The sequence below is a fragment of the Microtus oregoni genome, unplaced genomic scaffold, assembly GCF_018167655.1.
Source record: "Microtus oregoni isolate MIOR12 unplaced genomic scaffold, Mior012 000079F_000, whole genome shotgun sequence".
NCBI classification, from domain to species: Eukaryota; Metazoa; Chordata; class Mammalia; order Rodentia; family Cricetidae; genus Microtus; species Microtus oregoni.
In genome coordinates, this window is record NW_024544152.1 from 2272053 (window position 1) to 2289631 (window position 17579).

At 36.8% G+C, this 17579-nt stretch overlaps 1 protein-coding gene across 1 annotated transcript in view; it reads right to left on the reverse strand.

The window, feature by feature from the left end:
* Positions 1-2354: 2354 nt before the first annotated feature.
* LOC121441538 (glutathione S-transferase P-like) overlaps positions 2355-17579 on the reverse strand; it is a 101859-nt gene continuing 86634 nt past the window's right edge. The window contains exons 2-3 of the mRNA XM_041642768.1: positions 6711-6754; positions 2355-2927 (exon numbers count right to left, since the gene is read on the reverse strand). Coding sequence (XP_041498702.1) covers positions 2370-2927; positions 6711-6754 — 602 coding nt within the window. The 3' untranslated portion in view covers positions 2355-2369. The remainder of the gene's footprint in view (positions 2928-6710; positions 6755-17579) is intronic.

The following is a 17579-nucleotide window of genomic DNA, read 5'->3' on the forward strand; positions in this document are numbered from 1 at the left end:
GGGTGTTGTATTTTGTTGAAGACTTTTTCATTATCTAATGAGATGCTCATTGTTTTTTTTTTAATCAGTTTGTTTATATGGTTGATTACATTGACAGATTTTTGTATGCTGAACCATTCCTGTATATCTAGGATGAAGCCAACTTGATCATGGTGGACTACTTAGAAAATATGTAATAAGTAAAATAACTATATGCAATATACACAGGCAAAAATACATAAAAATGTCTAATCCATCTGCATTTGACAAATTCAGAGATAATACTTTATATCTATCCTATCTTGGTGAATCTAAAGTCTTTCTAATTTACTTTCTATCATAACTTTCTTTCTGCATCAGGTAAACATGGAAATAACTATCTAATTTTCAACTCCCTCAGAGACCCAAGAAGGAAATAAAATTAACTGAGTAAGCAGGAATTGCAAGGAAGTGACTTCCAAAAAATATGAGTAATGACAGAAATGTCTGGCTGTCTGAATAGTCACTCAAAATCCCTCTGTAATATTGTAATATTTGTATGTGGCCTATAGGTCTAGCATAACTGACAGACTTTTTTTAAAAATAGAACATTCTGAAGGGCTGTCTCTCCTTATCATGACAAGTTTTAGCAGTTAATTTCTTCAGTATTCTGCTTGTCTAATTAGGACAGCATACTGTCAGTAGTTGAGGCAAGGGCATTTCTTTACCCAGTGGCTTACTTTGGCTACAAAGAAAGTAAACACTGTGTGGAGTTTCTTTCATGCCCATTATCCTCTCTAAATTAGAATAGTCCTGCCAGGAGCAGACATGTCTCATTGTCATAAAATGGAAGAAGAACCTAGGTTATTAAAATATCTTAAATGACATATTCTGTAGATCTCTGAAGTCTTTGAAGATGACCTGTATATCTAAAATATTTTGTTGTTTAAACTTGAAAACATACATTATATGACTATAAGTTCAATTATTCTAGGTGACTAGTTACTAACCTGTATTTCCTTACTATCCTAAACAATTGGTAAGAAGAACTTTCAAAACATAGAAGTTTGCATTACCGCCTCCCATGTCCCTCCCCCTCCCCCAGTTAGGTCCCCCCCATCAGCCCAAAGAGCAATCAGGGTTCCCTGCCCTGTGGGAAGTCCAAGGAACCCCCATCTCCATCCATGTCTAGTAAGTTGAGCATCCAAACTGCCTAGGCTCCCACAAAGCCAGTACATGCAGTAGGATCAGAAACCCATTGCCATTGGAGGCGGTGGCGGGGAAGAGACAGAAATCTTTAATAAATAAATAAATTAAAAAAAAAGAAAATAAAAAACAAAAAAAAGAAGTTTGCATTACATTGTTAAATGAATTATATAGGTATGTACCTTAAATAAGAGTAGAAATATATGTACAGTGTGTTCTAACAAAATAAATCCCAAATTTTAATTAATGTACAAATTTGTTTATAATATACAAAAGTAAAACCAATGTAAACTAATATAAACTAACATATAAAACTAATAGTTGCTTTTAAAAAGTGGCACCAGGACTTATCCCTATTGCATGTACTAGCTTTCTCTTTTTGCATATCTTTGGATGGATACCATGCTCAGCCTAAATATAGCAGAGAGGGCCTTGGACCTTCTCTCAAAGCAATGTGCCTTTATCCTCTTTGAGAATTGGATGGGGTCAGATGGGAAGGTATGTGGAGGGAATAGGAGGAAGGGGGGTGTGAACTTGGATTGGTATGTATAATCAAAAATGATAGTTTGTTTTCATTTAAAAAATAATCAAAAAACAACCAAAAAGAAAACAAAGTAGATTCAATAATCTATCATTTTATCCAATCATATCTACATCTCCTTTTTTTTCTTTTCAAAGTAAGATAGTGAATCTACTGTCCTTTTGTTTTGTTTTGTTTTGTTTTCTTTCCTGACTATTGTCCATAACAACTTATAACCAATACACCAAACAAAGCCAAACAGCCATCATCCATTTTTTGGAAATGTGGGCATAGGTTTTTAGGCTATTTACTGCTGACTGGTAAGCCAAAGGAAATTTATGTTTATGTTAAAGTCCTCACTGGAGTATTCTGTAAGGCTGGATCATCTCAGCCAGCACCTTGAAGCAACTCTGGATGCACAACTCAGAAGAAACTGCAAGAGAGGTTCTCTGAAACATTGGGACATCTGGGCCATTGGTTCCCCCTGAAGATTTTTCAGGAGGTCTTCTTTGATCAGACTTTATTTTTCTTAACTCAGAATGAATCCACAGCCTCTTATTTTTTTGAGGAAACAAAAGCAAAACCTGTTCTCCAAAGTAACAAACATTTCTTTTTTTTTTTTAAGTCTTACAAACTTTATTAGTGCTGGGGAAAGGAGGACAGGCAGCTCCGGTCTCTCCCTACATTACTGCTTGCCGTTGCCATTGATGGGATGGTTCAAATGCTCAGGGGAAGACAGGAAGGCATTGATCTTGGGCCGGGCACTGAGGCGTGCCACATAGGCACTGAGCAGGGGGAAGTTGTCCAGGCAGCCAGGGGCCAGGACCTGGTGGATCAGCAGCAGATCTAGCAAGTTGTAATCGGCGAAGGAGATCTGGTCACCCACGATGAAGGCTTTGCCTCCTTGGTTCTGGGACAGCAGGGTCTCGAGAGGTTTCAGGTGTCCAGGCAGGGCCTTCACATAGTCATCCTTTCCTTCCTCATATTTGGTGTAGATGAGGGTGATGTATTTCAGGCAAAGGTCTTCCACCCCATCATTCACCATATCCACCAGGGCAGCCTCCTTCTGATCTTTTCCATAAAGCCCAAGGGATCGGCCCAAGTGCCTCAAGATGGCATTAGATTGGTACAGGGTAAGGTCTCCATCCTGAAACTTGGGGAGCTGCCCATACAGACAGGTGGACTTGAGCAAGCCTTTCATCCAAGTATCTTTGGACACCACCTCCTCCTTCCAGCTCTGGTCCTGGTCTTCAAAATTTAATTAGAAACAAACATTTCTAATTAAATTTTGAAGTCAAGTTATTTTCAAAATATATAGGTTGGATTAAATCAGCAGCATTCATAATCAAATTTCTCCTAGTAGCCATTGCTCATTCCTCACAGTAAAACAATTAAAAGACAAAACAATAATACACAGTATCCAGATAATCGGTGTATTTTCCCTTTTACATGGAAGCTAAGTTGGAACAAATGGGAGACAGGAATGCTAGATTTTTCTTCCAAACCCAGATGTCTAGTTTATTTATTTATTTATTTATTTATTTATTTATTTAGTATTGAAAAAAATAATTCTGCCTCCTTCCAGTCTCCCATTTCCCTCTGCCTCCTACCATCCTTGCCCCCTCCCACCATTCCTCTCCCCCTCCCTCTCCAGTCCAAAGAGCTGTCAGTGTTCCCTGCCCTGTGGGAAGTCTAAGGTCCTCCCCTCTCCATCCAGGTCTAGGAAGGTGAGCATCCAGACTGGTTAGGCTCCCACAAAGCCAGTACATGCAGTAGGATCAAAACCCAGTGCCATTGTCCTTGGCTTCTCATCAGCCCTCATTGTCCGCCACGTTCAGAGAGTCCGGTTTTATCCCATGCTTTTTCAGTCCCAGTCCAGCTGGCCTTGGTGAGCTCCCAATAGATCAGCCCCACTGTCTTAGTGGGTGGGTGCACCCCTCGCAGTCCTGACTTCCTTGCTCATGTTCTCCTTTCTTCTGTTCCTCATTTGGACCTTTGGAGCTCAGACGGGGAGCCACACTTTCTTTATACATTTTTCCATTGAGGGGCATCGAGGTTGTTTCCAGGTTCTAGCTATTACAAATGCTTTTAGAGACAGAGACCCACATCTGCACACTGGACTGAACTCCCAAGGTCCAGCTAAAGAGCAGAAGGAGGGAAAAAATAAGCAAGGAAGTCTGGACCTTGAGGGGTTGGTCCACCCACTGAGCTAATGGGAGCTCACCAAACCTGGCTGGACTGGGACTAAACATGCATGGGATCAAACTGGACCCTCTGAATGTGGCTGACAATTGTGCAAGACTGAGAAGCCAATGATAACGACACTGGGATTTGTCTCTACTGCATGTACTGGCTTTTTGGGATCCTATTCTATTTGGATGCATACCTACCTAAACCTGGATGTAGGGGGAGGGCCTTGGGCTTCCCACAGGGCAGAGTACCCTGCCCTCTCTTAGAACTGGAGGGGGAGGGGGATGAGTGAGGGAGCAGGAAGGAAGTGAGAGGAGTGGAAGAATTAGAAATCTTGATTGGAATTATTTATAAAGTAATAAAGAATAAAAATAAAAATAATTTTAAAAAAAGAATAGGAACCTGATCAGACCATGAACATGTATAGAGAAATGGCACCACAGGGACAAACTGGCCTCAAGCCTAGACTCCAATTAAGTCATAATGAATGAATGATAACCAATGATACTTATGCTCATCTCTGAACCTTAAGCTAAAGCCTCTGAGTTTTCATGCTTAACCATCACAGTGATGCTCAGGGAAAATTTTTGCCCTCCAAATAATGATTGACAGAAGCCAGGGATGTTAAAGCACTGTGTGCCATTGGTCTCAGAACAGCATGCTTGTTTGGGTTTTATTTCTTATTTCAGTGAGTTTATTTTAACATTTGTCTTTGACCCGAAAAGGCTGAAGGGAAGGGCAGGGATCAGATAAAATGTATAGCTCAATAAAATTAATTTCAAAACAATTAAAAACGTTATATATGCAAACATGCACACAGACACACAAACACACATATATAAGCACATGTATTGCTACAAATATTCTCCATCCCACTAGTTCCAAAACTGCTTATAAAATAACCACTCGGAGGCTTAATATTAATTACATACCCTTTTGTCTAGCTAATGCTAATTATGGCTAATTATTAACTAGCTCTTACAACTTAAATTAAACCATAGTTCTTGTCAATGTTGAGCTATGTGTCTTGGTACCTTTTCTCAGTGCAGCATTCTCATCTTGCTATCTCTGTTTCTGCCTGGCAACTGTATCTCTGCCTTTTGTCCTTTCAAAATTCTTGTAGTCTGATTAGCCTGCCTGAACTTTCTGCCTGGCTCCTGGCTAAATCAGTGATTTATTAAACAAATATGAATGACAAATCTTTACAGTATGCAAGAGTATTATCCCACAGTAAACATGAACACTAAGAGCACATATACACCATTATACATTTATTCACTGTCTTAATGGTAAAGTATTATCTGCCCTATATAAATAATTTGATATATATATATATATATATATATATATATATATATATATATATATATGGTCAATAAGGAATAGATTCTTTTTTTTTTTTTTTTTTTGGTTTTTCGAGACAGGGTTTCTCTGTGGCTTTGGAGCCTGTCCTGGAACTAGCTCTGTAGACCAGGCTGGTCTCGAACTCACAGAGATCCACCTGCCTCTGCCTCCCGAGTGCTGGGATTAAAGGCGTGCGACACCAAAGCCCGGCAAGGAACAGATTCTTATTCACAAAGGTTGGCAATCTCTTAAATCCTTTGGTTTCTTCATCTTAGTTATTTTATAAATACTTTCATTATATATATTCATTAAACACAGTGCATGGTTTCAAAAAGACCTTTTCCTTCATGTATGTTATATAACTTTACAGTATTCATCCTTCTTTCATCTTTCTGTTCTCTTCAATATCCTTCCTTTTAATGCTTTTAATTTTACAAATTTTCTTCTACTTTTAAGTTACATACTTGATTATATAAACTTGACATTGTGACAAATATATTGCTCTCTGGTTACATCCTTTATCCTGCAAATTTTATAATTTATTTTATGTGGTGCAATGTTTTTACTTATTCAGATGTTGGTAGACAAAATATGATTGTATAACTTTTTATTGTAAATAATGAAACAATAAATATGGTTATGCAAGTATTTCTTTGGTATGCTGACCTAAATATCTTAAAGTCAAGACTAAAATGTGGTTTAGATATTTCAATATTGATGTTTCAGTATTCTTTGCTTCATTTTTGAAGAAATTCCATAGTGACAGATATAGAGACTGGAATAATTTACATTACCAATAGCAGTATGTGAGGTCCTTATTTTTTACATTTAGTTGCTTTATAAATTCATTTTTATAATGACAGTTATTGTAAATGTGGGAAATATAAAGTTAAATTGAGCTTTAATTGGCATTTTTCTGATGGATAATGATCTTAAACATTTTTTCTTTTGTGCTTATAATTATTTGGTAGTAACCTACTAGGTCATTCACTTACATGTACATGTTTAAATGTCAGAGCCATATGTTTATGTTTATATTCATTCCCTAATTTGTTAAAATGCTTTTCTAAGCATTTTCTCAGAACTGTTAACACACACAAATTATTATTGCCAAGAAAGTACAATATTATGCAGGATAAAATGAATGAAGTCAATAATGTGCATAGGGAGAAATGTTGCAAGATCTATCAGGGAGATTGTAAGAAAAGAGTGTACATGTAGTAAGGAGCCTGCTAGTTAGTTCCCAGCAGCATAGCCCCAAAATAATCACACAGAAACTGTATTATGTAAATCACTGCTTGGCTCATTAGCTCTAGATTTTTATTGTCTAACTCATACATATTAATTTAAGCCATCTCCTTTAATCTGTGAATCACCATGAGGTCATGGCCTATAAACAAACTGTTAACAAATCTGTCTCCAGAGGCAGTTCCATGACTTCTCCTAACTCCTCCTTCTTTCTCCCAGCCTTCAGTTTAATTTTCTCACTTACCTTTATTCCCTGCATATGTCCAACAGTTTCTTGATTAACCAATGCTATTTACAACATACAGAGGGAAATTCCATATCGTGTACATTAAATAAGTAATTTCTGGAGAATTTTCACTAACTTAATCACAACATATGACATTAAATTAAATGTGAGGGAAATGTGCATGTTTTTGTTAATAATCCTAAAGATTCTAGTTATTAGATATAATATACTCTATAAAATAATGACTCCTAATTTTCTGAGAAATTGCCATACTGATACTCAAAGGGACAGTTTGCACTCCCACCAGCAATACTTCACAACCTCTCCAGCATAAGTTGCCATCAGTGTTTTTGATCTTGGCCGTTCTTACAGGTGTAAGATGGAATCTCAGAGTTGTTTTGATTTGCATGTTTGTGATGCCTAAGAATGTTGTGCATTTAATTAAGTGTACTTTCAGCCATGTAGAAGGAGCTGCGGGCTGTGTTCCTGCCACCCAGCCGCCTGGCTAGCTTATGGCCCGAAATAACAACACACAATCTGTATTCATTTAAACACTGCCTGGCCCACTTCAATTAATATGTGTAGCACCCAGGCGTGATTACTGGGAAAATTCTAGCCTACGTCCATCCTGGGTCGGTGTTTAAATGAATACAGTTTGTGTGTTGTTATTTCGGGTAAAGCTAGCCGTGCATGCGGCTGGGGTGCTGGGGACGCAGCCCCGCCACCCCAATTACTACAAATGGCGCCCACGTGGACTACTGCTTCCACATAATGCCTGAGACAGCTTGGGAAGTAATTCTAGAACAAAATGAAAGCATTGTGCCTGGTTTCTTGGTAGCAGCAATTTCTTGGGTCTACTCTGCTTGCCAGAAGCAAGCAAGCGCCTCATCTAAGAGAGGCTTCCTGACTCAGCTTTAGCTGCAAAGCCTGCAGCTCATTAAGAGGTCCTGCCACGAAACACTTAAATGGTGTTGACGAAAAGCTGAAAGCATGCTTTTCGGTTTTCAGCCGTAGCAGGAAAAAAGCTGCGCCGTTTAAAAATGCCGGCTTTCTGGGCTGTCCTGCCAGGGCAAACTCTGACTATTTTACACAGGCAGTTTGTGCAGTTTGCAAGCACAGGCTGCTTAAGCTCGCGTGCTGACAGGGACATTGAAACACTGTAGGCTTGTGGCACTGAATGCAGCTCAGGCCGGTACCTCAGCCACAAGGCTGGAATGACAGAAAGCTAAGGAATGGGCTACATCTAGCCAGCAAAGCCACGCCTTTAATCCTACTGATATTGCTTGGTAAATTAAAGACTCATGTCGTCAGAAAAACAGAGAGAGATACAGTAAAGAGAGCGTCAAAGATTTACAGCGTGTTAAAAATATATGCAGACTAAAAGTTAAAATTCTTAAAGTAAAAAACAAAAAAAAAAGGAAGAGAGTTGTTGTGTGTGGTAGCACACGCCTTTAATCCCAGTGCCTAGAAGGCAGAGACAAACAGATCTCTGTGAGTTCAAGGTGTAGCAGTATACACCTTTAATCCCGAATGCCTGGGAGGCAGAGACAGGCGGATCTCTGAGAGTTCAAAGACAGCCTGGTCTACAGAGTTACTTCAGGTCAAAGATAAAGAGATCCTGTCTCAAAAAGCAAAGAGTTAAAAGTAAAAATAAACAAAATAGAGGTTAAAACAAAGCTGCACAAAGATGGAAAATACACAGAGAATTTTGATACTGTATGCTATTATGCTCTCTTTGAATTATTTGAATGCTGAGGAAGGAGCAAAGGCTGCTAAAAGAGATTTATTTATAAATGCTGCTGAACTAATCCAACATAGATATTTTGAATTTGGATCTAAGGATATGATACTTTGGAAAGGAGTTTCTTATTTTGTTTTCACGGAGGATGAGACGCTGTTCATTTCTTCTATTAAGATTTGGTATGATGGACCACGCCCTCCTGAAGGGTTGCAGTGAACATCTTCAGAAAATTGCTTCGCACAACTGCCAACTGAGATGAAACTAGCACACAGTTTATACTATGAAAGACCTAATTAATGACGCCCCCATTAAGCAGGAAGCAGTTTGGAGAGAAATAACTGTGCCCATATTCCCAAAAAATGTTTATAAATGTTCTTTAACATTTAAAGGGGGATATGATATAGGTATGAATAATTTGCATTAGTATAGATTTTGCTTTATTGATAGAGATTTAAGGTCAATTTTGTTATATGTATAAGTGTTTCTGATTTTGATTAAGGTATTGTGATTGTGTAGTTCATTTAAATATGTACTGTATAATTAAGAAATATAGGTTGTTAATGGATCATCATCGATAATAGTAAAGCTTGTAGTCATGTTAGTTAGATTTTCTAGATATATAGAGATATATTTTAGATAGACATCCTTCATGTCTTTCAAAGATTACAGAATAGGACATTTAATGTTTTATTAACTGAGGAGTTTTCATGACAATGAGACACTCTGCTCCTGGCAGCACCAATCTACTTCAAGAGGAAGATGGGCATCGAAGAGGCACCTTATGGAGTTTGATAGCCATTTGGGCAAGAAACTGCTCTTGCCTGGACTATTGCATAAACTGGACACAGAGAACCCACAGAGAGAGGACTACTGAACTTGCCTAAGGTGAGATGAACTTTCGGGGTTCCTGATTCATTTTGAAAGAGTCTGTGAGACATTCTGCAGGACACAACAGATAGTGAATTTTCCTGCTTTATGGAAATGTCTGCTGGATACCGTGGGCCTGAAGGCTGAAGATGGATGCCCCAACGGTACAAAAGAACTTTGGGTGACTGTCCAAGCAGCGAGATGTCTTTGTCATTTCTAGAGTTTGAAGTTTCTTAGTTCTTGTTTACTTAGGTAATATTATATCTTTCTGGAGTCTTTGATGGAGTTAAGAATAGTTAGTTATAGTTATAGTTTTCCTTAGTTATGATAAAGATTATTGTAACTTTTACTTGATAACTGTTTTGTTATATGTAATTTTGCTATGTTAAAGTTAAAGCCTTCTTTTTTGTTTAAACAGAAAAAGGGAAAGTGATGTGGGAGTGTCATATATCAATCTGTTGATTTCATTAGTTAAGCAATAAAGAAACTGCTTGGCCCTGTGGGTGGAGTAAACAGAACAAAATGCTGGGAGGAAGAGGAAGTGAGGTCAGTCTCGACAGCTCTCCTCTCGGGAGCAGACGCCTGAGAGAGATGCCATGCCCCGCTCCCGGGATGAAGCTCCAACCCAGGATGGACATAGGCTAGAATCTTCCCGGTAAGCGCACCTTGGGGTGCTACACACAGATGATTAGAAATGGGCAAAATTAATATGTGAGAATTAGCCTAGAAGAGAATGGGCCAAGCAGTGTTTAAATGAATACAGTTTGTGTGTTGTTATTTCGGGTAAAGCTAGCTGTGCAGGTGGCTGGGGTGCTGGGGACGCAGCCCCGCCACCCCTATTACTACAGGTTGGAGCTTCATCGCGTCTGTCCCAGAGAGCAGAGCTATCGAGTCTGAGCTCACTTCCTCTTCTGTTCATAGCAGCTTGTTTATCACAGCCACAACCTGGAAACAATCTAAATGCCCATCGATAGAAGAATAGATAAGGAGAATATGGTACATTTACACAATGGAGTATTACACAGCAGAAAAAATAATAACATCTTGAAATTTGCAACAAGTGGATTGTTCCAAAAAAATCATATTGAGTGATGCAGCTAAGACCCACAAAGACAAAAATCATATGTATTCACTCATACGTGACTTTTAGCCATAAAGCAAAGGAAACCAGCCTACAATTCACAATCCTGGAGGACCTAGACAACAAAGAAGGCCCTAAGAGAGACACATATGCATCTAATCTCCATGGAAAGTAGAAAAAAACAAGATCTCCTGAGCAAATTGGGAGCATGAGGACTGTGGGGGAGGGTTGAAGCACTGAGCAGAGGAAGGGAGTGGAGCAGAGAAAAATATATAGCTCAATAAAATCAATAAAAAAACACTTAAAAATAATGGCTCCATGTGATATTTTAGTCTAATAAAATGATCTAAGGATTATTTTTCTCCTTATATTTGGTGATTTCGACAAGACAACCCCTTGAAATATTGTTTCTAAATCAACAAGCTAAATTCATAGTAAAATGACAAAGATGGATCATGAAATATATGTTAAAATGTTCTAGGGAATCATTTCAATTTTGATGTAAATATGATTATTTCTATAAAATCATGTGTTCAATTTATATCTTATACAAAATTATTCATAAATATATAGTATAACAATGAATAATGTCCCAGGGGGAATATTTTCAAAATATATTTTCAGGTAAAAATAAATAACTTCAGAAATAAAGATATAAGAGATATCAACATTCCAAACACAAGCCTTTCCTGATCTCAGTCACATTGGCTTTGTTTCTAAAAAAAGTGATTGAAATGGTTGAAACATATTTATGGTTTTACTTCTCTGTGGATGCATTAGTTAATTAGGTAGTTAATTAATTAATTTTATTTTCAGGATACTCAGTATGTAGATCAAGGTGACCTTGAAGTCAAAGAGAGTCACTTTCATGAAAATAATGGCATGCAACACCACATCCAGTTGTCGGTGCTTCTTAAAAAATCTATTCCTAGGTTTTATTTTCATTTAAAGCCAAGGTCCAATTATTTTAATCAGTAAGCTTAGTGATTACTTTATACATTTTAAAATTACATAGCTACTGATTTTTAAAAGCTAATGTCCTTTCATTATCAGTCACAAAGGGCACTCAACTTCAGTACCAATTTCCAAAATAAAGTAAAACATCCTTTGCTAAATTTTAAAACTGTAATTATAAAAAAAAACTAATTTTTGCATTAAGTAACCTATTCTATTAGAGACAATAGGAACATAAATAGCAGTAATTTAGAAATACTGTGATTTTGAGGAAAAAAGAAATTTTCAGCAAGTGTTTCAGCTAAATGTGTTTTCTAGGTGGTGTAGGTCACACTTAAAGACATATATTAAGTGTGATACCTATAGAGGCCAAGAAAAAACTACATAATACTCAGGAACTATGGCCATCTCTAAGAAAACCAATATATGTCATTTAATTCTTAAAAAATAATAAGGTGGCAAGGTCATCTAAAAAAACTGATACTCCCTTCTCTCTCTCTCCTCTCTCTCTCTCTCTCTTTTTCTCTCTCTTTCTCTCTCTCTGTGTGTGTGTGTGTGTTCAGATTTTCCACATGATTTTACTCTGCTAAGCCATTTGCTGAAACAGTGTTATTCATCAACCAATAAAAGCAACACATATGCAGAAGGACAACCCACATCACTATCTTCTCACTGTCGTGAGGGATAATCTTTAAAATCCCATTTCATCAAGATAATTATATATCCCTGATCAATTACATTCTCTGGTAAAGGCCTGTGATATACAAATTAAATGTCATGAAATTTTGAAGGGAAGTTCCATTTTTAAAACATCTTTTATGTATGCACATGTATGTTCATGAATGTATAAGTGGATATGTATGCAGGAACCCATAAAGAGCACAAGAGTTCATCATATTTCTTAAACAACTTAAGAAAGTTCTAACTTTTGTTTGAACAGTAAGTTCTTCTAACCAGTGAAACATTTGCTGATACTCTGCAATTTTGGATATTAATCCCCATTTTATTCTGGCTAACTTGTGTAGCATAAATATTTTATTTTAAAACATGAAAGAAAATACATGAGAAAAAGCAAATTATGTATTATATTTATATGTTTATCTGTTGAGGGACATCAAGCTTCTTTCGAGTTTCTGGATATTTTGAATAAATCCTCTATGAGCATAATTATGTGAGTGTTCTTGTGGTAGGATAGAACATTCTTTGGTATATGCACAAGAGTGGTATAGCTGAGTCTTGTGCTAGAGAGACTCCCAATTATCTGAGGAACTGCCACTTTTATTCCCATAGTGACTTTACAAGCTTGTACCTTTAACCACCATTGGAAGAGTCTTCCCTTTGCTTCATATCCTAACTAGCATGAGGCAGTTTGTGATTTTGATCATAGCCATTATGACAGGTGTAAAATTGTATCTCTGAGTAGTTTTGATTTGCATTTCCCTGATGGCTAATTGTGTTGAACATATGTTTAAGTGTTTATCAGACATTTGAGATTCCTCTGTTGATAATTGTGTTTATGCCTGTACTCCATTTTAAAAATTTGATTATTTAGCTTGCTGATTAGGTAGGGGTTGGAGGGACAGAGGGAGAAGAATTGGTAGAGACAATTGTAACTGGAGGGTGTTGTGAAATATTAGTTGAAGGCTTGTTACATTTGTTTATCCTATAGAATATTTTATTAGTGATTCAAAGATTTGTTGAATTCTTTTATGTTGTATTTGTTTAACTCTGAAGCTGTGTTATTTTGCCTGTCTAAAACACCTGATTGGTCTAAGAAACAGCCAAATGGCCAATAGCTAGACAGGACTAAGGATAGGAAGTGATGGCAGGAAGAAAGAATAGATTGGAGGAGAAATCTGGGAAAAGGAGTTTCAGGAACAAGAAAAGGGGAAGAAGAGAGTACAGCAGGGTCAAGCCACCCAGTTACACAACAAGCCACAGAGTAAAAAATAAATATGTATAAAGTAGAAAGAGATAAAAGCCCAGAGGCAAAATGTGGATAGGATAATTAAAGTTTTAAAAAAAGCTGGCTAGAAATAAGCAAATAAAGACTAGGCATTCATAAGTAAGAATAAGTCTCTTTGTATTTATTTGGGTGCTGGGTAGCAGCTCCAAAAACCAAAAAGAAAAAAAAAAGGGGGGATGACATTTTTGGGCAAATCCTGGTGCAAGAGTAACTCCATTGACTCTACAAGAGTAACCCTATGAAGATTTTCTAGTAATGAGGGGTATTAAGCCCAAATTGGCCATCTTCTATAACCAGCAAAGGCTCCTAGCAGTGGGGCTAGAATATCAACCCAGGTACAAAACCTGCAACCTACAATCTGTCCTGCCAGAAAGATGTGGCACAGAAGCTGAGGGAGTGACTAATTTATGTCCTGTCATGACTGGTCAAACTTGAGACCCACAAACACAACTTGACAGAACAGAAACACAGGATAGAACCAAACACATCTTACAAGGACACATACTCAGCAATGTTTATAACACTATTATTTGTAATAGCTAGTACCTGAAAACAACCTAGAAGTCCCTCAACTGAAGAATGGATACAGAAAATGTGATCCACTTACACAATGCAGCATTACTCAGCTATAAAAAACAATGACATCATGAAATTCACAGGCAAATGGAAGGAACCAGACAGAACCATCCTCAGTAAGGTAACCCAGACTCAGAAAGACAGACACAGTATGTACTCACTTATAAGTGGATATTAGATGTAAAGTAAAGGATACCCAGACTACAAACTACAGCTCTAGAGAAGCTAGGTAACAAGGAAGACCTTAAGAAGGACATATGGATCATCCTGGGAAGGGGAATGAGATGAAATGCCTTGGGTAATCTGAGGGCAAGGGGTGGTAAAGGGGAGGGAATGAGAGATTTGAACCTGAGGGAATTGGAGGAGAGAAAAATTGTGGGAGAGTAATAAAAGAGAGATCTTGACAGAGAGAGTCACTATGATGTTCAAGAGTAACCTGGGTTCTAGGGAACTTCCAAAGATTGCACTAGGATTATCCCAGCTAAGACTCCTAGCAACCATGGAGAGGGTGTCCAAACTGGTCTTCCCCTGTAATCAGATTGGTGATTACGCTAACTATTATCATAGAATCTTCATCCTGTAATTGATAGAGCCAGATGCAGAGATCCACAACCATGCAACCAGCCGAGCTCCAGGAATCAAATCAAAGAGACAGAGGGGAAATTTATGAGAATGGGAGATCAAGATCATGATGAAAAAATATGCAGAAACAGCTGAACCTAGTACGTGCAAATTCATGTACTCTAGAACAACAGCTGTGGAGTCTCCACAACACCAAACTAGGCCTTCCATATGGGACAGACAGTGGTGAAGCTTGGACTATTTGAGGGGCCTGTGTCAAAGGGAACAGGATCTAGCCTTGGTTAAAGAGTTAGCTTGTTGAATCCTATTCCTTCTGGTGAGATGCCATGCTCATCCTTAATGAAGAGGAGAGCATCTTGGTCCTACTCTAACTTAATGTGGCAGAATTTGTTGACTCCCCATGGGAGCCCTTACACATTGGGAGGAGTTGATGAGAGGTAGTTTGGGTGGAGGCAAAAGGGCAGGCTTGAGAAAAGATGGGAGGGAAAGCTGAGGTTGGAATGTAAAATAAAATTTTAAAAAATAAAAAAAAGAAAGATACTTACTGTAATTTATCTCCACTTTTTATTTTCTATCTCATTTTCCCTCTCCTAGTTAGGACTCACCGTATTTCTCACTTTTCCAGTTATATCATTTGTACCCTCCTATTCAATTCTCCCAGACAAAAGTATCCTTCTTCTTCCTGATTTCTGTAGTTACTCCAGAATATGTACTCACATCTGAAAATTTGTAGCTACTAGTCTCAGATCAGACATGAGATGTAATGGTTATTTTTTGAGTTAGAGGTTTATTTTTGTCAGAATCCAATTACCTGCAATGTTCATAATTTTATTTTTCTTTACAGCTGAATGTCATCCCATAAAGGATATATACCATAATTACTCTCTTCATTTGTCTGTTGGTTGGTAGTAGATCAAATACTTAAATAGATTAATCCAGACAGATTGATAAAGATCAGCAAAATAACCTACAACAAATAATGGAGGGAAGTTTGGGAAAAGGTAAAATACATTTATTGTTGGTGTGATTGCAAACTTGGGCAAACACTGTGCAAATCAGTGAGGAGAACTATGAAAAAGTGCAAAATAAATAAGCCATATGACCTGGCTATACTATTATTTGGCATACGACCAAAGGACTTGACAACCTACTTAACAGATACCTGTTCAGAAAAATGGTCATTTTCACATTTTACAATTTCTGGTGTCTTTATCTCTTTCTTGAGAAGTTTAAAGTTTTTGCTGTGGTTTTCTTCACTTCCTTGATTAGGTTATTCCAAGGTATTTTATTTTCTTTGTAGCTATTTTGAATGGGAATGTGTCTATGGTCTTTTTCCCTGTATATTTATTTTGGGTATATAGAAAGCTATTTATTTTTTCAAGTTGATTCTTTATCCTGTCACAATTATAAACTTATTTATCATCACTAGAATTCTCATCTCATTCTTCACTGAAATAGAAAAAAAATCTACAACATAATATTTATCCTCAAATTTTTATGGAAGCAAAATGATCCTAGCGAGCCAAAACATTCTTGTTCAAAAAGACCAAAGCTAAAGGGTTTGTCACTCTAGATCTCAAGATATATCTCATATCCATAACAATAAAAACAATATGGTGCTGGCAAAAGAAATAGACACATAGAACAATGGAAAAAATGTAGACAAAAACAAAAGTACACATAGATTCAGCCATTTAACAGTTGAAAAATGTCAAAAATATATGGTGGAAAAAGAAAGCATTTTCAAAATTGATACTGGAAAAACTTTATGTCCACACATAGAAGAATGACATTAGTCCACCATCTAACAGCTTGATCGCTTCCAAAAACTGTATATGAATCAAAGATATATGACCTGAACCACTTAAATTTCTGTAAGACAACATGGGCAGTATCCTACATGATAAAGGTATGGAGAAAAAAATTCCTGATTAGGAGTCTATTAGTACAATAATTAAAGCCAACAATTGACAAGTAAGACTTCATGAACCTAAAACTTTCTACATAACTACAGAAATCATCAACCAACCATGTGAGGTGTAGGTTCACAGAATGTGAGGGAATCTTTGTCAGTTATACTTTTGACAGAAAATTATTAGCCAGAATATGTAAAGAAGTAAAACAACAGTAACAGTACCAAAAAAAAAAAACAATATCAGTTGACCCATTAAAAATAAATGGCCTGGGACTTGAACAGAGAGTTCTCAATAAAAGAAAAAAATTCCTAAGAAATATTTTTTTAAAATGTTCCTTTTCCCTACCAATTAGACAAATGCAAATCTAGAGAGGTTTGAGACTTCATCTTACTCTAGTCAAATTGGCAAAGATCAACAACCCAACAGGCAAAAAAAAGCTGGAGGTGAGTTGGGGAAAAGGCAATCTTCATTCACTGTTGATCAGATTGCAAACAGGTAGCCAGACTGCAAATCAGTGTGGAGAATTCTGAAAATGTGAAAAATAAATGGATGACATTACCAGGCTATACTACGTTTTAGTATATGCACAAAGGTCTTTACATCCTATTCAACAGACAATTGCTCAGGCATATTCACAATAACTAGAAAATGAAACCAACATATGTGTCCTTCAAAATAAGTCTTAATGGCCTATTATGAAATCACTGTTTTTGGTTAACTTGGCCCCTTTCTTTCTTTTAAATTGCTTTGATTATCTTATTTAGTAGGAATTGTGTCATATTTTAACTTATTTTCACTTTTGTAAATTTTGCTATTTACAAAATTTTTTTCTTAAAATGGAACATGGAATTTTCATTTCTTAATTGCTATGATTGTCTAATTTTGGTTTTATCAGCTTAATTTCTTATTTTCAAACTCATTACCCATATTCATAGTTTGACAATACGAACATATATTTAAAATTGAATTTCCCTGAGAAGGTTCAGGAAGTATAAGTGCCCTATCTGTAGCTTTTTAAGTATATACATATATATATATATATATATATATATATATATATATATATATATATATATATATATAATTTTACAAACAGCACATTGTTCATAATAGTGAAGAATTCAGCATGTCTAGAAAGTATAAGGGGAAAGATATACAGAACTTCAGATGCAAGAACGTCCCTTACTACAATCTCCAGATGTCT